General features: G+C 41.5%; 1 protein-coding gene across 1 annotated transcript in view; it reads left to right on the top strand.

Annotated features, from left to right (window-relative positions):
- Positions 1 to 21,890, top strand: part of fbln2 (fibulin 2) — a gene marked incomplete at its 5' end in the record, with an annotated part of 52,510 nt that extends 30,620 nt beyond the window's left edge. The window contains 10 exons of the mRNA XM_028405929.1: positions 2,996 to 3,097; positions 10,024 to 10,155; positions 11,337 to 11,474; positions 13,043 to 13,186; positions 13,408 to 13,536; positions 14,161 to 14,286; positions 15,030 to 15,146; positions 15,614 to 15,742; positions 16,228 to 16,351; positions 21,031 to 21,890. Coding sequence (XP_028261730.1) covers positions 2,996 to 3,097; positions 10,024 to 10,155; positions 11,337 to 11,474; positions 13,043 to 13,186; positions 13,408 to 13,536; positions 14,161 to 14,286; positions 15,030 to 15,146; positions 15,614 to 15,742; positions 16,228 to 16,351; positions 21,031 to 21,391 — 1,502 coding nt within the window. The remainder of the gene's footprint in view (positions 1 to 2,995; positions 3,098 to 10,023; positions 10,156 to 11,336; positions 11,475 to 13,042; positions 13,187 to 13,407; positions 13,537 to 14,160; positions 14,287 to 15,029; positions 15,147 to 15,613; positions 15,743 to 16,227; positions 16,352 to 21,030) is intronic.
- Between the last annotated feature and the right edge of the window lie 891 nt (positions 21,891 to 22,781).

Genomic DNA, 22,781 nt, shown 5'->3' with positions numbered 1-22,781 from the left:
AAACGTAGGGATTTTTGTCCCGGTCAAGCTGGTGCGCCTCTCTTTGTCATGTGACCCACGGTTTTTGGTCAGGTGACCCTCAAGCGAAGGGAGCGCCACTCCCTCCTCCCATCCGCTCCCATGTTAAACTTGGCCAAGATTTCAGATGAAAATCCTGATGGGCAAGGCATTTCTAACCTGCCAGAAAAATCACATACATCGATCAAAACACATGAATTTGAAAATGGCATTAGTAGACAAGTGTCTGGCGCTCACGGTGAAAGAATTTTTCCTCTGTGACTTTTCGTTGTCCAGTAAAAAGAAGTTGTTTGGGAGGCTGTTTCTAGCTGCCTCTGAGTTTTCTCAGAAGCAGCTACAGAGTCTGTGCTCTCTCCCTCTGCAACAGAAGGGAGGGGGCCGTTTCCAGGGTAACCTCCACAGGTGCTCTAACTGACTTGGAGGCTTCTCTGATTACATCACCTAAGATGGCCGCTCCCATTGACAATGCATTGGGCTCATTGAAACCAATGTAACTAGACTGTATTGATCCATACAGAGACAGACACACACACCTCTGCAACAGAAGGGGGGCTGGGGGGGTTGAGGCAGCCGTTTCCATGGTAACCTACCCAGGTGCTCTAACTGACTTGGAGGCTTCTCTGATGACATCACCAAAGATGGCCGCTCCCATTAACAATGCATTGGGCTCATTCAAACCAATGTAATTACACTGCATTGATCCATACAGAGGCAGACACATACATACATACACAACCATACAGGAACATACACAACTACACTCACACATGCACACAGACACACACACACACACACACACACACACACACACACTGATTTTCAAAATAAAAGCCTCCAAATCATTACAGACCTTACTAGGCCTGGTAAACTACACACAAGCCACCCAAAAATATGCAGACACACACTATACACACCTGCCAACACACAGACACACAAACAGGGATCAAAATAAAAGACCCTGCACAATAACAGGATATGGCTGACATTGAGATTTTCAAAATAAAACAGTTAAAAATGTTTTAACATGCATTAGGAAGTGTCCCCAACCCACCCCCGCACCCACACACACTTACACAGACACACACTGTTTTTCAAAATAAAAGCCCCAAATTCATTACACAGCTAACTAGCGCTAGCCACCCCTACAAATTATACATCAAATCGACCGGCTCGGTCGGGACTACTACCCTCTGAGGTTTGGTAGCGATCGGACAAACGGTATCCGAAAAAATCCCGAAAAACTGCAATCAACCCTCCCCACAGGCATCAAATCACTGCCAAACTTTGAACGCATGCCGTTTGGGCATGCTTTCACACAGAACCTTCATTCAAAATGTAAAATGTAGATAAACATCACACCTCTGACATATTGAGTCCCCATCTTCCTATCTTTTACCCAACTCCATAAAATAGCAGCCAAAGTTGCATCCACATCTTTAGGATTCCTCCATTCAGAATGAATGGACAATCTTGGGGCCTATTAAACCTTATATAAAACCAATCAGAAATACTGTAAAACCATGAAAAGTCATCATTGGAGTCTTGGAGACGTGGCAGTGATGGCGGTGTCTTCCAAAAGCATTTATAGGGGGGCGAACCGGCAGCAGAGTGTGGGCGAGCGCGCATTGGCCCACTCAAAATTTCTTGTGAAATTTTCTAGTTATTATTATTATTATTCTGTACGTTTTTTGGCTCAGCATATCTTCAGAATGCATGGGCCGATTCAAACCATTCAAACATCAAAAGATTCAGCTCATTCAGGACATTCCTGGTTGCAAATATGATAATATTAAAGATATTAAACATTTTCCATGTCTTCGGTTGGCTCAGCATATCTTCAGAATGCATGGGCCGATTCAAACCATTCGAACATCAAAAGATTCAGCTCATTCAGGACATTCCTGGAAACCGTCAATAATAACTGCAAACATTATAATATTAAAGATATTAAACATTTTCCATGTCTTCGGTTGGCGCAGCATATCTTCAGAATGCATGGGCCGATTCAAACCATTCAAACATCAAAAGATTCATATGTAATTGGGTTTTCTCCGGGTGCTCCGGCTTCCTCCCACATTCTAAAGACATGCTTGTTAGGTCATTTGGTGACTCCAAATTGCCCGTAGGTGTGAGTGTGAATGGTTGTTTGTCTGTATGTTGCCCTGTGATGGACTGATGTCAGTCAGTAAAACAATATTGTTGTATAAAGGTTGTAAACATAAGTGAATATCTTCAGTGTAAGCAGCCAGTATTGGATAAGTCACCAACTGTGTGAAGGTAGCTGTGAGCTGGGACATAAACTTTACTACATAATTGAGTAATATCAAGCATTATTCCTCAATCTTTGGGTCTGATGTTCACTGCTGTGTGACTCTTCCTCATTTGGGGTAGAAACAGTCACTGCTTTCTCATACATAGTAGCCCTGTTGGCTGGGTGCAGCTCCCCTGCTAAAACAAAGCACACAGTCTGGGCTGACATTGCTACCCTTCTGTGAGCAGAAAAGAAAACAGGGACAGTTGCTTCACTGCACATGCTTTCACTGATAAACTCTTCCGTTGTGGTTGATGCGCCATGTTTACGCTGCAGCAGCTCCATGAGCTGAATCTTGATCAAGTCCAGGAGGGGATCAGTGGGAACTGTTGAAATACTGGAGCCTCTGCTCCAGGTTTATTCAAAGTGTCTTTGATTGTTATTCATAAGAATATCCTGATCAATTTATCGAGTGGCCCTCACCCCAACAGAAGGCTTAGATTGGTGAGAGATTGTGGGGAAACAGGTCCTGGTCCATACCTCTTTGTGACAGGGCTATTGAGCTTTTAAACAGGGAGAATTGATTCTGCTGTGTAATTGCAAACGCTCACAAAAGGGTATAGCACCCGGGGATTGGTGGTGGAGAGTAAAGATGGGCTCCAAAGGATCCTCCTGGAGGCATGATGTGTGGAATCCTGAGTGATGAGTGCTGCATGTGTCTTTCAGAAAATGGAGGCTGCAGGCAGCAGTGCACAGTGGTGGCCGGCCGGGCTCGCTGCTCCTGCTTCCCAGGGTTCTCCCTGATGAGAGATGGACGCATGTGTGAAGGTAAGAGCCACCTTGCTCCTTGTCAGGTTGCTATTGGCAGTAATTGGAGCAATTCTCAAAGCTCCCGTGTATCTCTTAAGCTGTCACCCTCAAGCACAAGGTAACAAACAAACCCCAGCAATACCAGCTAACACTGCACAAATGAACATACAGTCATGACTAAAGAACACAAGTGCAATGGAGCAGTTTGTCCAGGACACTTTTTAATTGGATTCAGTCATTCATAAAAGGGTGAAAATCCAGGTATTGCTGCTACTAAACAATGCATGAAGTGATTGGATTGCCATTACCTGGTGGTGGAGACCGTCGGCTGAGCATGAGCCAAACATGGCCAATTACGCTGTGACAGCTAGTGCTGTAATAACAAACGCACATAGACTCTGAAACTTTAGCCCCCCCCTTCATAAGGCTCTGCGTGAATACACAGCACTGCAGGTCAGAAATCACAGCTGATGTCTGTCTGAACAGTAAAATGCTGTTGTTTTTACCATTGACTAAGGTTGGTGCAGACCTCCATATGCAAAAAGACAAACAACTTGGAATTGTCTACTTAAATTTGGGAATCTAAGAAAAAGGCCCACTTTGATTATGCATCAGTCCACATCACAGGGTTGCTGGGAGGCTTTTTATAGAAATCTAAGACATAACACATAACACAAATACACACTTACATTTGCTATTTTGACTATATTCATGCTGACAAGTATGACATCATAGAGTACCCAGATGGTACCTCAACTGCACTTTATCTTGAACTCCAGTTGTGGTTGTAGTTATTATGTGCTATAAACAATGGTCATCAGTCCTTTTGTCCTTTTTAAAGAAAATTGTATTGGAATGGATGGAATGGATACACAACTGACTATTAGCATGTAGGCTTCTTAAATAAAACTAGTATGTTCATGAATGTTTTTTTATTGCACTATAAAACAGAATGTGGGAAATATTTGAAAAAGAATCCCCATAGAGGGGCTAATAATTTTGTGTCTAATTGTAGATCATGGTCAGTAAAACCCAACTCCAATACAGACTATAACTGTTACCTTGCCAAACACCATTTTCCATGAAGGGCCTTCTACAATGTATTTGCTGCAGTAGTAACTTATTCATTAATATGTAAAACTTGGCAGCAATGTTACTTTGTAAAAAAGAAAGAACAAGAATCCACACACACACACACACATGCAAATCCCTGCCTGCACCACAGTTAGCATTGACTGTATAAGATGGCAGATGTTAGTTGAAGGTTACAGTGAAAGTCTGTGCATGCGTTACATGCTGAGTCCAGGCTAAGTTTGTTTAATCTGCCTGTCTGTTAACAGACGGGATAATACCTCTTAAATGCGTAAGCTCCACATAAGAGTCAGTGTTTCCCCCTCCTATCAATTCATTCAGCGGGCAGAGCGAGCGCTTTCCCTGCTAAAGTGTTCCCACATGTGGACGTGTGGGTGGGCAACATTGGGTTCAGACTGGAATGAAGGAATGAAACAAAGCAAACAGCACGACAAGATGTGTGTGTGTGTGTGGGGGGGGGGGGTCTGAGGATTTGACAGAGATGAAAGTGGACTGTGACATGTTGGAGTGATGCAGACTGTGAAGGCATCAACACCTGCGATGTTTGCAGTCATCTGTGATGTGTGAACACGCACTCCTGTAAGAAATCCTGCTCACATATCAAAGTATGTGATTAATGTATGTGTGAGAGTGTAATTTACTGGTGCACAGGGTAAAATAAACCTGCTCCTCTCCATGGTCTGTTTATTTGCATATGGTTGTTGAACGCACACTTGTTCCCATCGAGATGTATGCAAAGCAAGGCCAGGGTGAACACAGCCTGAATAGTTAATGTGTGGGTCAGACATTCAATCTGACATTATTCTGCTCATCACTATGCTGTGAATGGAAATTCAGAAGTTTCCCAGGCTCTCCCTCTCTGTCTCTCTCTCTCTCACACACACGCAGGTCTGATTCATGTGGTTGGCACCTTCACCCATTTATGAACTGGGACTAAACAAACCATTGTGGGCAGGGATGGATTTGTTTTGCATTCCTTAAACTGCTGTGTGGTGATGGAGAGTTATTACATGGGATGATCATCCTGCAGTAAATAGTAATCATAGCTCTCTGCATTATGCTCTCTGTGGTCACATTGCTGACATAATCTGGAGATTTCAATGGCTGGGATTGTTGGAGAGACATGTGATTCTGCTCCACCAAACCTTGGGAAGATACCAATCAACCACAGTCTCAATCACACCCAAACTGTGGTATCATCCATGCTCAAGGTTGTCTCTTTAGCCATTTAGCTCTTCCAGATGTTATTCAAAGTGTGTATTTGGATTATGGAAGCACAAATTTCTTTTTAGAATTCAACCAGAAATGCAAACTGACGGTGTCTTAAAAAATAAATAAATCGTAATACAAATTATGTATAACGTGTGCATGAAATACTAATTCATGGCCACGAAATACTAGTTTGTTCCCACAAAATACTAGTTTGTTCTGGCTGGGCACCCAGCTCCCCTGCACTTTTGGAGCTCCCCCTGCTCCAGCACATTCCCCAGAGAGGGACGCTCTACCTGCTGCCTGGGAAGGGTGCTCCCTGGCCGGCAACCCAGCCCTTTCTAGGAAAAAATACTTTTTCTTTGTTAGGTCACTAATGTTGTGTTTTCTATTGCTTACTTCCATACTTCCATACATATATGCACAACAATTTCATTGTGCATATATGTATATGTATTATTGTAGTGCACTGTGCACTACAATGCAATGGTGTCCTTAATGTTTAAAAACTTCAGTGTGAAAAGATGTCAGGAAGAACAGAGTATACAGCAAATGTAGTCATAGACTGTTATAGTATGGGTCATAGCCATTAAGTAAAAAGTATTATTCATTACTTCTGCTTTGGTCTCTCCAGTCTGCATCTGTGTAACTCCAGCTTTCCTGTCTCTCTAAAGAGCCAAGGCTGACTTCATTTGCCACAGCTTTTCAGAGAAAGCTCATGGTCTACTGGGTCCAGTGTGGAAGAAACACAGTGTGTTCCCTAGCTCACAGTGCACCTCCCTGTGCAGGGCCTGGTCCCGCTCTCTCCGTGGAGTTTATTCTGAAATTCAACTGAGCATTAGTATTACTCAAAAACAGCTCCTTTTTGTTCCCACCTTGTATTGGATCACTTCACATGCTGCTGTCCCCAAGGAAGCGGGGGGGGGGGGGGGCTTTTCCCTCCATGAATGACATATTGGAATTAATGCCGGCCACGAGAGCTCTGTGGTGCAGGGAGAAGGCAACTTTCTGCACCACTGGTGACTCATAAACACTAGAAGCAGTCCCGTCCATGCCTGAGCTTGAAGGAGAGCAGGGTGGGAGATGGACTCCACATTCTAATTGTCCCTGGAAATATCCTACCTCCAGCACAAATAACATATTTCACTCTGTTGGAAAACAAAAGGGCACATCTGTGAAAAGAGTTCCCAAAACAAGAGTTTGTCACCACAGCACAATATCGAAACTGTTCATTTTAAGATGAATGTGTTTGCTGCATATCCACAGAGGCCCTGAAGTACGTCCTGTGCTGTCTAAGTCGTTGCTTGTTTTAGGAAGTGAACCTTGCAGGAAAAAAAGCTCACGCACCTGGTTACATGCTGAAAACCTCAGATCAGTGTTTTTTCCCTGATCCTGCTCCCCGTGGGAAGGTGCTGTAAGGCATTCAAATTCCCTGTAGCACAAGTTACAAAGTCATGAAAGACATTTGAGTCAGGAACTGCCAGCAGACACGCAGGAGAATATGTTCCCCTCTTGTTCCTGATTTTTGTTTTTCAGACTCATGCAGATTTGTACAAGACCTTTTCGTTAGGTTCCCTGTGGAATGCACTATATTTTGTGGTGATTTTCAAATCTGGATGGGTGCCACACAAACACACACACAAATATTTCCAGTCCAAACCTATCAGCGCATCCAGCTAATCGGCCGTGCACTGCGATCCACGATAAGGGAATGCAGCAGTTTGATAAAGGCGAGCTGCACCAGAGCGCCGATCCACTGTCTCAGCAAGAGCCCATAGTGTCATAAATCAACAGCGCCTGTTTACCAGCTGCACTGCTGTTTGACTGATAAAGATTTAAAGGTTTGCAACTGTGTATTTTATTTCACACAAACAAGCATAACATGCGAAATATCACTGAGCTTTTGCCAAGGCCCAATATTTTTAATTTGACTGGGGATTTATAGAGCAGTCCCTGTCCAAAGTTGATATAATAGCCAGCCAAACAGAGCTCCAGCACACATTCTAAGGGTTTATTTCAGCAAGTTACAATTATATATGTTATCTTTAATCAGAAACTTTAAGACCAGTTTTTGTTTTTGTACTCACGAGCACTGTAGCACTGTTTCTGGCTAATTCAGTTACATCTGACTTAATCAGGGCTGTTTTGGTGAAAAGACAGCCAAAGGGCAAGGCTCTCAGCTTACCTCTAGATCTGCGTTCCTAACTAAAACAAACAGTGGTAGTTTGAACACTTTTAACTATGCAGATTATGCAATGACATCATTTAGTGGGACAGCCAACGGCTCATTTCTTACAGGAGTTGGCAACACTGGAGCATCTTTCTATAGCACTAACACAAACAGTGACAGAATGGAAACTTTAGATGGGCAACAAAAAAACGCAATGTAATAACTGATTCTTAAATATGGTATATGTTTTAGGCAACATGTTTTATTCTAAACTATGGTATTTCCAGAGTGAGAAAAAACTGACCTCAGAACTGTGATACAAACCTAACCATGGATTTTGTGAACTGTTCCACCCCTACTGGGTAATGACCGAAAGAATGAGATCGCAACAAGTGGTCAAAACATGCTTCCTGCATCTGGTTAGGATGCCATCTTGGCACTGTCCCAGTGAGGTGTTGTGGAGTGTCCAGCATAGAGGAGGGCCCAGGGTGCAATGGAAAGCTAAAATCTTTCAGCTAGCCTGGGAATGCCTGATATACTCGTTATAGCCAGGCACCTCTTCCTGATGAGCTGTAATTCCCTGCAACCTGACCCCAGAAACGCAGAAAATGGATGATAGTATGGATGATTTAAGTAGTAGTCCTCTCACATCAATCCATAGGCTATTTTGCACAATAAGCTACTTACACCAGAAAATGTCCCCATGTCTGGAGACCAGATTAGTTCCTAATCAGCATGTCTGCTGTAGCACTGTACAGTGGACAAACTACAGACAGGAGACAGGACCCAACATGTCGCACTCTGAAAACCACGCCCACTGGAGGAGAAAACATCGTGATCACAATACACTAAAAAGCATTTCAAATCTGTCGCTTTTAACACAAGGTTTCACTGTGTTTAAAGGATTATTTAGCTTCTTATATGTACAAGAGCTCTGTGTTAGCAACCTACTCTACTGTGTCCCTTTGTAAGTTAGCCTATTCACTGGCTTTAAGATTAGAGTAGAAAATAAGAACATGAGGTTGATGTTTCCTGCCAATTTTGATGCCAAATTGTGATTCCTAGAGGAATAAAGGCTGTTCCATACTCCGCGAGACAAAGAGCAGAGAACGCGCTCTACGGGTGGTAAGAGATAAAAAAAAAAGGTCTTTTCCGCACTGAGGTACCATACTCCGCGAGACGTGTGTGTGCAGAACTCCTCATACGGCCCGACCACTGCAGCGCACGCCGTGTATACTACAGGGAATTTCTTGCCACCGGGATCACCACTTTTACTATTCTGCACACGGCGTTTTGCCTTCGCAAATCTGTCGTGCAGGTAGCGCCACTTTTTGCGACACACACTCTCTTCTGTGCAAAGTATCGTTGCTATCTCCTTCCAGGAGTTGTTGGCCATCAGCGTGTCTTTGTAGGTCCTCAGCGATGTATTGTAGAGATGCTCGTATCTCCTCACTGCCTCAGCAAGCTGCTCCTCAAAAACATCCATTGTTGAATTAATTAAATCTGTTGAATCAGTGCTGTTTATACACCTACCTATATACCTGGAGAGGCTCTTGCGCTTCTCCACTTTCATCACGCCCACAATAAATTCCGACCAATCACAGCATGGTTGCCGCACAGCCTTGAAAGACAAAGTTCGGCCCGGACCCTGTGCTCAAGAGTGCGGAACAGCGGGCGGTCAGAGACAAAAAATGACGTCATTTTGTGGGCGTAACGTCTGCACGGGGGGAAAAGTTCTTTGTCTTGCGGAGTATGGATCCAGCTTAAAGCAAGCTAGACTACACTACACATGGCAGTGTGTGCTTGACCTGTCTCATTTAGCCACTTGTTAGCAGCCACTTTTTTTAAAGACAGAACATAAATAGAGGTTATATGTGTATTGGCTGATATATTTTGTGTTATAGAATTAAGTATGAGTTATAGAAATAAGTTTTTCTTCGGGCATGTAACCATAACACATGTAAAAAGCAAAAAAAAAAATCAGGTTTCTCAGGTGCTGACTTCTGCACTGGGTCTACCACCTTAACCTCCCCTTTCTGCTGTTTGTAGCTGTGCAGATACCTATTATTGATTTTCATCTCACTGTTTAAATCTTTAACACACTCCATAGGACCACAGGAGGGCCTTCAGATTCAGTAAATTATTCACTCAATTCACTCAAGTTAGATAGGCATTAGAACTACTGTAAATATAAGTATATTGATTTGTGCTACCTTTTATATGTGTGTGCGTGCATGTGTGTGTGTAAACTAGTGCTAAAACTGAAAATCTTTTTTGCATCTTTTTTGACTACAAGCTTTTTGTGTGAATGAAATTCTCACGACAGCTTCCAAGTAGATATTCATATTAGCAAAAGCAAAAAATGTCCTGGTGTGCTTCACGTTTAGATGTCAGCCATTTCCTTTGTCAGTTTCATTCTTTGTTAAACTGCATCTCCATCATCTCACACACACTCTCTTTTTTTTCTTCACAGATGTGAACGAGTGTGTGACAAACACCCACAGCTGCCAGCCCAGCGAGCGCTGTGTGAACACAGTGGGTTCATTTGTATGCGGGCAGGTCATCTGTCCTGCAGGCTACCAGCTGAGGAACAGTGTGTGTGAGGGTGAGTTCACTGTGCCTGATGTATTTCATTAGACCAATTTACCCAGAGAGTAGACAACACTGCTGATGTCTGCTTTAATATGCAGGTTTATTTACTGCTTAAAGAACGACAACCCTCATATTCATTATTATATAACTATTAACTATTCCAATCTGATAAATTAATATTTTTAGTACTGCCTAACATCCTCCCTTGCTCTGTATTATTATTGGCTTGCCCTTTGAAATGCACTAACCTTCTCTAAGTGCTTCTTTAAGTCTGATTGAAATAATATCACTAGATACTACTCTAATATATTCCAAAAATGTATCAACAGAATATGGAATATAACTCTAATATTACATGCAGAATTGTGTCACATTCTGAATAATAGTGAAATATTATTAAGGAGTTTCAATGTGGAATAAAGCCCCACAGTGTGACTGACCTGTTTATAGTGCTCCTGAGATTCCAAAATGAATGGAGTTCAAAATGTGTGTAAATTAGTTTAGCAACTTAAACTCGGAGCTTCAGCACAATCACCACGTCTTCATTAATATGCATGTCTTTTGGCCCCAGTAGTGATGTTTGTGCTTGAGCAGATGCACATGCAGGTTCAGTATGTGACAGGCTAATCACCCAGAGAGGCAGCATTGCACAGGCAGTATGGCACTTTGAAGATCTGTGACTGGTGTCATCAGCACTTGGCACCAGGGAGGACTAATCAATGTAGCTAGATAATGAAGGTAATATTTAGTCGACCATCCAACAGGGGAAAAACTTATTAGCTGCATGAAAGCAAGCAGAGATCTCTGCTGCGACACTGGAATCTTGTCCCCGTCGTGGTGATTGGGGGAGAAAAAGCCAAATTAAGACCTTCCGCTCAGAGGACCCTGTGAAAATGTGAACTCCCTCGTGGCACAGAGGAACAAATCTTCCACTTAAACTCCATCCATCGCTCATGAGATTCAATAACTGTCATTTAGAAAGTTTTCCCCAACTTCTGTTAATTGCACAGACACATCCAGTGATGTGTATATTGGATTTTTTTTCTCCAGTTGTACAATAGCAGGGTTCTTTCTGTGCTTGAGCCACAGTGCCACCTGCTGTAAATCTGACAGGATGAACCAAGAAGGTATAGTAGATGATTAACTAAAAAAAATCAAGGTTAATTTATGTTTATGTGTTCTCTCTCTATACAGACATTGATGAATGCATGCTGAGAACCCATAACTGTGGTACAGGCTTTGTGTGTGAGAACACAGTGGGCTCTTTCGTGTGTAATACCAGACACAAGTGCATCAGTGGGTTCACACAGGACTCTCATGGCAACTGTATCGGTAAGTCAGTGCCAGAAACACTCCTCTAACAGGCAGCAACTTTCCTCACACTTCCTGTGTAGAAGGAAGGATTTATTTTTTCAATATACATGTACAAGGAAATCATACAAGTCTCAAAATGTACAACACATCAAAACTTAGCCAGATCTGTTTAGCCTATATTGAGAGGCTAGATCACCATATAAACCAATGCTGCAAAGAAAAGTGATCCTCAGCAGCTCAAAACATTGACTTGTGAAATTGGTGCTATACTATATGAGGGAGTGTAAACAGCAACAACTCTGGTGGATACCAAACTGAGACAACCTCTTCCTCCTGTAAAATGTATGCAGCCCACAAACACTCAGTTTTTCATGCAGACAAAGAGTTGCAGAAATCCTGACTTAACAGAGAAAGTTCATGTTCACCATCACAGTCCCAGTGATCTCTCTCAGAGCTCTGGAAAGCTTATCTTTTTGTTGAACTCACCAATCTCTCAGCATAGCAAGGTGAGTTCAACCCCTTAAATTCAGCAAAAACTTGGATTTCTGCCTTGATGCTAAAAGTTTGGGGAGCCAGGTGGTCTAAAGTTACCAGTGTACTTCACAGGAAGTGCTTGTCAGGTCGTCAAATAGGTTTCTGGATTCAGTTTCCTTCTCAATTAACACATATGACACCCCACACAAGATACACATAATTAGAAATCTTGGAATATATTTTTGTTCACATTTATGCTAATTTTAAGTAATATTGAACAGATATTTGAGCTGAGGATGCCTCTAAAGCTCACTAATTAACATTTAGTGGTACAACTAACAATTATTTTCATGCAGATGATTTATTCAGCCAGTTGTATGAACTGTTAAAAAGTGAGTATAATAGCCATCCTTTAATGAAACAATGCAGATCAGTCCTTCCTGTCTACATTTCTCTGTGTCATGTCCAATGTATGGATGTATGGGTTTCATTGTCTGGCTGCAGTGACCTCTTCAGCAGTTGCACACTCACTCTCCACTATGTCAATATCACTAGAAAACTTGTCTGACACACAATCATTAGTCTTTAAATTTGCATCAACAACAGGCTCAGCTGTGTTTGAGGTAACATTGCAGAATGAGAGACAATGGGTGCTGCTGATGTCATAGACCTGTCTCCTATACCTTGGCTGATTTACAGCAGTGCAGGGCCCAGTAATCATCATCACTCCCTTTAATGACTCCCTCCATGATTGCACATATATTACAGATTTGTCACTGTGAGGTTGAAAGGTTCCTGTCTCTTTCTGCAAATGTAAAATCTGCTCTTTGTAATTGCAGTTTGTAATTTGTGCCAGTTAAGCAGAAGTTTGGTATTTTGGCACCCTCTGAGCCTTTTATGTTTTTAAAATGGGAGTCAATGAAAGAGGCTGTCAGATTAAACCATGATTGCGCCAATAAGTGAACTAAATACACCAGTGTAATTGTTCTGTTGAGATGACAGGGAGGAAGTAATCAGAAAACAGGCCTGTCAGTCAGGATTAAACCACTGACCAATCACCCGCTCTCTTCAGCTACCTGGAGGCCTGATTCTCCATCCTTGTGATTCTGCAGACATAAATGAGTGCAGCAGCCTGAGCGAGCCGTGCAGCTCTGGCTTCAACTGTATCAACACGGTGGGCTCCTACACGTGCCAGCAGAAGATCATCATGTGCAGCCAGGGCTACCATGCCAGCCCCAATGGAGCCAAGTGCATCGGTAAGATTTAGCACTTGAACACGCAGCACGACTCAATTAGGATCATTCTGAATAATAACTTGTCTCATACCAACGTGAACTGCTGTTGATAGCTTTCATGCAGAATTCTCAGAAAAAAACAATAGTAGATGGAAGGTATATGCTGTGAACAGGAGCTTAGCACTCTCAGGTGCACAGTGGGTCACTGCTGAGGTGTTTTATCATCCTGTCCCCTCGTGTAGACATTGATGAGTGTCAGATGGGGACGCACCGCTGTGGAGTGGGCCAGATATGTCACAACCTGCCTGGCACCTACCGCTGTGACTGTCAGACGGGCTACCAGTATGACGCACTCCGCAAAGTATGCACTGGTATGTAAGGCCAGTCTCAGGTCTGCCCATGACGATGAGCAAAGTAAAGGTTTGGCCATACAGATCTGGTTTTAAAGTTGTGGTTGAGGTTTTATAATGTCAGCGTCTGCCTCTGTTACTGCAATGTACCAGCCAGCTTTTGTGTTGAAGGGGAAGAACACTAAAAGTGGGGACGCACTGAACTGGATTTATTCTGGACATTAGAATGCTAGACTAAAAGTCCTGATCCGAGCCACTGATGAACTAGTGTCTGACCTCTCTTTGCTCTTGCTGAGCAGAGATTGTATCCTTGACTTACTGAGCATCTGTCTTTCCTAAAATAGCAGCAACGTGTTTACTTAACAACAACATGAACATTTGGGGTGTTCGGCTTATATAATCTAGTGACGTATCATACACCCAACACCATCACACTGTCTCAATACAAAGCAGCAGTTTTACTGTCCACAGCAACAGGGCTCAACTTCTTTACGATTTCATATTTTATATCTGCAATTCTTAATACTGCTACAAAGGTGGCCCTCCCAATCATGATGTGTGTGTACACTGGGTCTGCCGTTGACTCCTCGGTGGCCCCTGAGGTATCTGCTTGCTGGCTAATAGATCCTACTCATGTCCTGGCAGATGTAAATGAGTGCTGGCGCTATCCTGGCAGGCTGTGTGCCCAGACCTGTGAAAACTCCCCAGGTTCCTACCACTGCTCGTGCACAGCTGGCTTCTCCCTCGCATTGGATGGCAAGAACTGTGAAGGTAACTTACATATTGAGAATATAAATGCCCCTTTATTTAGATTGGCTGTCCTGTTTTCCCTCTGGGGAGGGGAGTCGACATCAGAAGCACTAATGCAGACATGGCTAGACTATGGAGATAATATACATAGATGGAAACGTGTTTATAAGTCCTTTGTAAGTCCTTCTTATCAGTTTAAACTGCTTTCTGTTGAAATTTCATTTCGTCTATCAGTGCTGAGAGGAGGGTGACGTGAATACGTAATGGATTGCAAGTTCGGTGTGTTGTGCTTCAAAGAGCAAAGCTGACCAGGAACGTGAGTCACAGCCATTACTGATGGATCTTAATCAGGCTGTGAAGGTTTCTGTTCATGATCCAAAGGTCTCAGTGTTTATTAGAAAGAGACACGATTAGGTTTTGATTGGTTTTTCAATTCAATTTGCTCCACACACTTGGAGCTTTTTGGTTTGTTTGTTTTTTTTTGGTGAACGCAAATAAATTCCCTCCCCTCATAAATTCAGCTTATTCATTCAAATCACTGTTTACCATTGTTGTCCAAAAGCACATCACTTACACACACCATTGCACTTCAGGACAGGTTGCTTTATCATAATAAATTTACTGCAGTTCATTTAAAACTCATACAAATCATCCTGCTGTTAGAAATATAACAACTAAATAACTAAAACACCTAATCTGCTGGTGAAAATTAAATGTCCATCACATCTATAAACTGAAAGTGAAAGTCTGTCTTTTTCGCTCAGACATGAATGAATGTGAGAAAAACCCGTGCAGCCAGGAGTGCGCCAACATCTACGGCTCATACCAATGCTACTGTCGTCAAGGCTACTTCCTGAAAGAGGATGGACACACCTGTGAAGGTATTTTATTCTTTTAAGGTTATAGCCTGGTAGTATACAGCTTATTATATCTACCTACAACAGCTGCTATACAAGATTCAATACATGAATCATGTATAGAAGATGAAGATTAATGTAAACCAGAAAATAAAAAATAAATACATAAATACATGTTTGAACTGTGTAACCTCTTCTCTTTTCTTTTTTCCTCTTTGATAGCAGGGAAATAGCCAGAGTGATGGATACAACACTGAAACCTGACAGTAGAATCAATATAAATATAAATGACTTGCTCAGGACAGCCTTTCCAAAAATTAGAGAAATGTCAATGCCATTGTAATAACGTTATTCATTTATACCAGGCATGTTGCCAAACACTGGCTCATACAGGTGGTTTGACCGGCTTCCATCACTGCTGTACTGTATTCCAGATTTGACTTCTAACCTAACTGATGAGCTGTGTGTGTGTGTGTTTTTTTTTTTAACAGATATTGACGAATGCTCCCAGAGCATTGGGACGCTCTGTACCTTCCAGTGTGTCAATGTAGCAGGCAGCTACCAGTGCGCCTGTCCTGCTCACGGATACGCCATGTCCGCCAATGGACGCACCTGCATAGGTGAGGTCTCAAGTGAACAGCATTAGGGATTGATTGATTTGCATTGTCACAATTTTGAGTTAAATGTATTTTTCTACAAACTACTACTTTTGTCTAACTACTTAAACATTAGCAAATGTTAGCCCGGTAGGTTAAAATGTTGCTAACACTACACTGTTGAAATTCACACATACATTATGTAGCATATACAGTGTACTACATGTAGGTGTACTGATAGGCATCATCATTGGGACTCCCACTTAATCTGAGTATGCACACAGCAGAAAGCTGAAGTGGCCAGACAGAAATTATCATTTACAGGCTGTGAACATGTTTATTTCTGCTGTAAAGTTGGCCATTTTAACATAGAGGTCTATAAGGGAGAGACCGAATTTTACAGACAGAGATACCCTCCAGTGGCCACTAGAGGAACTGCAATACTTGGAATGACTCTACGATAAATATGTAGCAAACATTGTCAGTGTGTGTTTATTGTTATTTTACAGATATTGATGAGTGCACAACTGGCACTCACAACTGCTCCTCTGGACAGAACTGCTTCAACCTGCAAGGAGGCTTCAGGTGTCACTCCTTCGCCTGTCCTACCAACTACAAGAAGGTGTCTGACATGTGAGTCACACTGCCTTTCAGCACTCTGATTTCTTTTCACAGATTTATGCCTTTTGGTAACACTAACCTACATATGCAGTATCTTTTTTATATTTTTCCTCCTGTACATTCTACAGACTGTGAAATACTGTACACACCCATCCTTATAGTACAGTGCCCTGCCTTGTTAGCTGTGAGCCTGTGCTGGCTGTAGAGGCCGGCTGCTAACTGAACATGACTCCCACTGAGCTGTGCAGTGAAGTCAGATGGCTTTGATCAGCTCAGTGCTTCTCTGGGCTGTCTCTGCAGCTCTCCATGCTCTGCGCTACACTGAACAGAAACAACACACACACACACACACACACACACACACACACTATCCAGCCCACGAGAGGCGTCTTATCAATGTTATCTAGAGACACCTTATTAACCTCAGTGTGACGTGGCTTGGCTCACCATGGAGACACATCTTTCATTCATGAGTACAGCTGGCAGTCATAGACGAGTGGCCGAGATTAAAATGTCTCCCGGCCTGCCTGGATTGGGTTCTAAGACACTATTGTTCTGGCAAGAGTTGTGCAAATTTTACAGTACACTACATAAGGTTCCCTGTGACCCTGCACTGCAGGACAAAGCCAGTTCAGATAATGGATGGATGGACTACATATGGCTGTAAATTCTGAGGTGTAATGGATAAGCAGTGAAGCAGACTGTAGACTGAGAAAGCCCTGAAACATAAAAATCACTGTCTTCTTAGAACAAAGATCTTGTTTACGGCAGATGTCTGACTATATTCAGATCACTTGTCTCATTGTGTGGTTATGTACATGTGTATGGCGGTGCGGGGGACAGAGAGGACAGTGCAGCCGGACTGATGGGGGTCAGAGTCTGAGGATGAGGATGAAAAGTGAAGGTGCTTATAATGCTCCTCAATCATGATGCTGGTACACTGTTAGTATCACTTTGAATCAGTGAGCTATTAGCTACTAGCTAACTACATCCAAAACTGAGGCTGATTAACATTATAGTAGGAACATGTGGCTGCAGTCAGGTAGTTTTATACATAGTAAAATAAAAATCCTCAGTTTTATGCATGTATTGTGTGTTTAAAATGACCTTTGGTTTATTACCTTTTGATTATTTTGACATTGATTTTGTGTTCCTCTAAATGGAATAACATTGATGTGAATGCAGTCAGCTGTAATAATATGGACATGTCTTATTGACTGTTTTATACCGTCCTTTGTAGTAAGCAGGAGGTCGCTGCATTCAATCACTTCAAATGCAATTCAATGTGTAAGTAATCCAAGTAATCTGAATACAACAGAAAACAGAATATTACGGTTTAGAACATGTAATCTGTATTCTGTAACTGAATACACTTTAAAAGTGTGCTTCGAAACTTCGAAAAAATTATTAGTTTAAATATTAAAATGACTTGGTTAGGTAGGTTCAGGAAAACATATGTATGACATGTAGTCTTGATTAAAACGTTGGTTTCTCAGCATAAAACACATTTATTACAGTTTTTTCTGATTGCTTAAGCACATTTCTGTAACTATTGGCTATTTGTGCAAAACTCTACACACAAATACAAAAACCTTACACCAAATCAGCAAAACATTGTAGATCTCTTGCAAAAGCTAATACATCTTGCTTAACTCTTCAAACCTTTGTAAAAATGTATTTTTGTACCACACAGTTAACACAAACCATCATATTACTAAGCACACAATGTGCCAACTACACACTGATGGTATTAACTGAAAACACATCTGGCTTTTGCGTTCTCTGTGCATAAGGTCTGTCCATGTGAGGTCAAACCTTTGTCATAAATAGTTCTATAAACACAGGGATTCAAATTTCAAGTATGAATGTTTATTCACATACATCAAAACAAACACAAGAAAACATACAATTTCACTGAAAGAGAGAGAAAATCAGTCTTGTCGTCTCTCTGGGTCCAGCCACAGAATTTCATCAACGTCGCATGCAATGTCTTCTAGTCCAAGGCACCGGGGAACATGTCTCCTGGAGTGCCGTATCCAGGCCTGACATGATGCCTGGTCCATATCCTTGCATGCCTCCTTCCAGATGCTGGATGTCTAGTAATTCTGTGGAGTAACAGTTTCAGTTTTACATGTACAGTATTGTTGTTTTTCTCATTAGAGTATGGTACTACTACAAAACTTAGAGTGAAGGAACTGTACTAACCCATTCTCATCAATATGTCCTTATGATGCTTGCTACAGTGTAGCGGCTCAGGCTGAACCCGTTGTCCAGCTTCCCTCAGGGTCATTCCATGGTTGATCACATGATCCACTATTGTAGCTCTGATGACATCAGTAATTCTATTTCTTCTTACTCTTCCTCCTTCCTCTTCACCTCCTCGTCCTCTTCCTCTAAATTCACCTCCTAGTCTTCGTCCTCCTCCTCTTCCTCCTGCTTCCTCATGTTCTCATCCTCCTCTAATTCTCACTCTTCTCAGTCTTCTTCTCCCTCCATTGTTCTCCACACTGAAGCTTATCTGTGGCTTATTCACAGTGCTCATGCTGATTGCAAAGTGAACTAATGATGTAAAACAGTTCTCACAAGTGACAGTGTAGCCAGACAGTTGGCAAAATAGTGTAAATACCAGCCATAAATGTGTGTAGTTTTACTAGGAGTGTGTTGATCATTTGGAAATTGTGTGTAAAGCAGTGAGTTGTGTTTACAGTTCAGCAAAAAGAGTGCTGTGAAGTGTATTATATTGTATATTGTATAATTGCAAATTGTGTGTTACAAAAGTGCAAATTGAGTGTAAAGCAGTTGTTTTGCTTTTAGTTTTGCAAACTCAGTGAGTGAGTTTGCTATAACTATTAATAGTTTTAGAAATTGTGCTATAAGAATCATTGATAGTGTTTAAGCAATCAGAAAAAACTGTAAGCAAGCGTGTCATGCATTGCAGTTAGATGACCACTGGATGGCGCCAGATACACAACCGTTTGTGGTTTTCTAGTTGCTTAGACAGAGGCTGTGTGTTCTAGCACTGCATTGGTTTCAGTTTGTCAGTCCATCTGCATATGTTGCTGACCATGCATGTGACTAACATACCTAGCTAACTATACTTGATTAACAAATAGCAACCTCAGGCTAGTTACTCAGATCCCTGGGGTGCAGTAAGTACTTCAGTTCTGTGTGATTATTGTGGATACATGGATGTGTTGATGCAATTAAAAGTCATTTTTCTGTGTTTTATTATTATGTGTCATGAATTATCACTCTGCCCCTGCTCATTCTCAGTGCAGTGTGCTGCAGCCTATGACAGCCAGATGTTTAGTGCTGTAACAACTGACACCGCAAAATAATGAGTACACGTGTTCGGTGTGTTAATTAACAGTAGATGTTTCTCAGTGTGAAGCAGCTTGAGTCTATGAAGCTTACTTAATTTATTGGTAGCTTGTAGTGTAGCTGCTGCTTTTAATTACAACCTGCAGGCTAATGTGTGATCATAGAGAGAAACAAGGAAAATACAATACAATTATTTATTAATATGTACACATCCAAGAAGTTTAATTTTAGGCACTTTTTAGGTAATATTTTCTTTTTTTCCAAGTTTTTTTTAAAAAAAGAATGTAATGTTTTAATGATAATTTCTCTATAAAGCAAGGAACCACTGTGCTCATAATAAAAAATAAGGAAATGCCTGTACATTGCAAGGTCACCCAGGCCTCCAATAAGGGGGTGAAAGTTCATTCACTGACTGCACCCCATTCTAATCTCGTTACGACTGATTATAATCTAATGCGAAGTATTTTAAATGCTGCCCGTCATAATTATCAGACTATTTAAAAATGTGTATATTTAGCATTTAATTATTTAGCAATGGCAGGCTGGTTCTCTGTAACTGAGACTAAAGCTGTGGGCAAGTCTGAAATTTGTTCGTTAGTGTTATTGTGAAGGTGGCCTTAGTAATGCAGGACCATGGTACATATGGATATTTGGATGAGCAGCTGTAAGCAACTTATTATTAATCAACCCTTATTTACATTAAAAAAAAACACATTTGCGCAAATAAGGGTTGGAAACAGCTGCTCATCTGAGGAAAGTTTTTCTGTGCTTACAGTTCCATCCATTTTCTGAACCGTTGGTGTGTACCACAAGGTCATGGGGGGCTAGAGCCTTTCCCAGCTGTCAATGGTGAGACGCAGGGTGTACACCCTCACAGGGAAACACAGAGACAACCTATAGCCAGTTTAGAGTACCAATTTAACCGAAAGTGCAAAACCTTGTTATGTGGGAGAAAAACCACACAGGCTCACAAGGAGAATGTGAAAACTCCACATAGAAAGGCTCAAGCTAAATCCAACCAGGAACCTTCTTGCTGTCAGGTGACAGTGTTATGTGACAGTGCTAGCCGCCACTAGGCTGAAGTGTTTACAGTTATCACTCAAAAGCAGTTGACCAGGGAACATCTGGAAGTGTTTGATTTCCTGGTCATGATTTGCATTAGCATTGGCAGCTCTCTACTGTCCGCTGTGCTAATTTAACATTAGCATGAGCCTCAGCCAGCTAATCCTGATACCCTCAAGACAGGAACTTCACCGTCCTTATGTTCAACACAACAGATCTCCCTAGAAGATATGTAAAGCAGTTGTTACAGGTTGTACTACCCTCCTCCAAATATGCTCCTCCTTATCTCCCCTCTGGCTCCTTTTCAGGCGCTGCGAGCGGATCAGTTGTCCTCCTAACTCCTTGGACTGCCAAAACTCTCCCATGCGGATCACCTACTATCAGCTCAGCTTCCAGAACAACATCATCATTCCAGCTCAGATCTTTAGGATTGGACCGTCCCCCGCCTACTCAGGTGATCACATCGTCATCAGCGTCATAAAGGGCAATGAAGAGGGCTACTTCAGCACCCGCAAGCTGAACAGCTTCACAGGCGCCGTCTACCTGCAGAGAAAAGTCCGCGAGCCCAAAGACTTCCTGATAGACGTGGAGATGAGGCTCCTGAGGCAGGGGACGTTCACCTCCTTCCTGGCCAGGATCTATGTCTTCATAACGGACAGCACTAAGTAACACAAGAGACTAGATATTTCATATGGTGCTAAACTGTTTTGTGTTCAGAGTTTTTTTTTATAAATGTTTCTCACTTTTCTTGTGAAATTCAAGAATGTTGCCAAATGTTTTTTTTTTTCAATGATAATCTTATTTCCTCAGAAGCTATATTTGTATGTACCAAAGAATCTTTCAGCCTCCCACATTCTCCAGAAATCTTTTATATTCTGACAGCAGTTACTCTTGAAGACACATATAACACCTTGCAGCACTAGAAATTAAGGGCACTTGTTGAGGCCCAAAACTGACGATATGTAATAAAGACACTGGTGTTAGAAGGTAACATTTTAAAGTGACAAAGCAAATGAACTTTGGCAAATATGTTCACAAAACCGGCCTTATTTATCCGTATTTATATTTTTGTGTTTAGTGAAACACAAGTCTGTGGCTCGACAGCATGTGCGTACAAAATAAAAAGCACCACACCAACAAATCTCCAATGAAACAGTGTTTATTCCTATTTATTGTATAACATTCACTTGCCTGTATATGTTTGCAATTATCCCCTAAAAAATGAATAGATTTTTTAAAAATATTTGAAAAAAAAAATACATACAAGCTCACGTTAGAACAATTCAGATGTATAAACAATTACCGTATTTTCCGGACTATAAGTCGCACTTTTTGGCGCTAATCATTTATCCATGTGACAACTTGTTGAACGGTGTGTGTCTCACTCTCAATGCCCTGCAGCCATACCATTTAAGTTAAGAGGAATTCCAGAGGCAATGTTATGCTAAAAATGTAGTGATTTACGTAGACATCTATGGATTTTTGGCTGGTGCGACTTATAATCTGGTGCAACCAACAGTCCGGAAAATAGGTTAAAATATTACATTTTGTTCGTCATCAAAATAATCCAAGATAAACTACATTTCCATTTCGAATGTGTGAAAAGGTCATTTATTTTTGTCAGTTGTGGGCCTCCGTATCACCACTCAGTTTTTCATGTTGTTAGAAAAAGCAGCAGCTTCTTCATGTAGTCTGCTTAGCATTCGGTGTATATTATTTTTTTCTAAAATGACGTGATATAATGAAATGTAAGTGTTAAAAGTCACACTAAACATTCACATATGTTAAATTCCAGCACTGAGAATCATATTGTAGTGGATGTTGCTGTTGATTATTGTTATGATCTTATATTTCTAACTATATCACATCTTTTTTTTAATGTTACTTTGTTGTAATTATCTCAGGGTAAAACAAAACAAAAAATCATGGAATCAAGCAATCTTGTACACATTAGACAATTTCCTGTGGTGTTACAGGAAAGATTGGCTCTACTGCTGTGTGAGCAGACTGATATTGTATCCATAAAACAACGAATAAATGGTGATCAGACAGTCCATAT

This window comes from Parambassis ranga, chromosome 5 (genome assembly GCF_900634625.1).
Source record: "Parambassis ranga chromosome 5, fParRan2.1, whole genome shotgun sequence".
In the NCBI taxonomy this organism is placed as follows: Eukaryota; Metazoa; Chordata; class Actinopteri; family Ambassidae; genus Parambassis; species Parambassis ranga.
The sequence above is the reverse complement of the archived record's forward strand: the minus strand, read 5'-3'. Positions and strand labels throughout refer to the sequence as shown.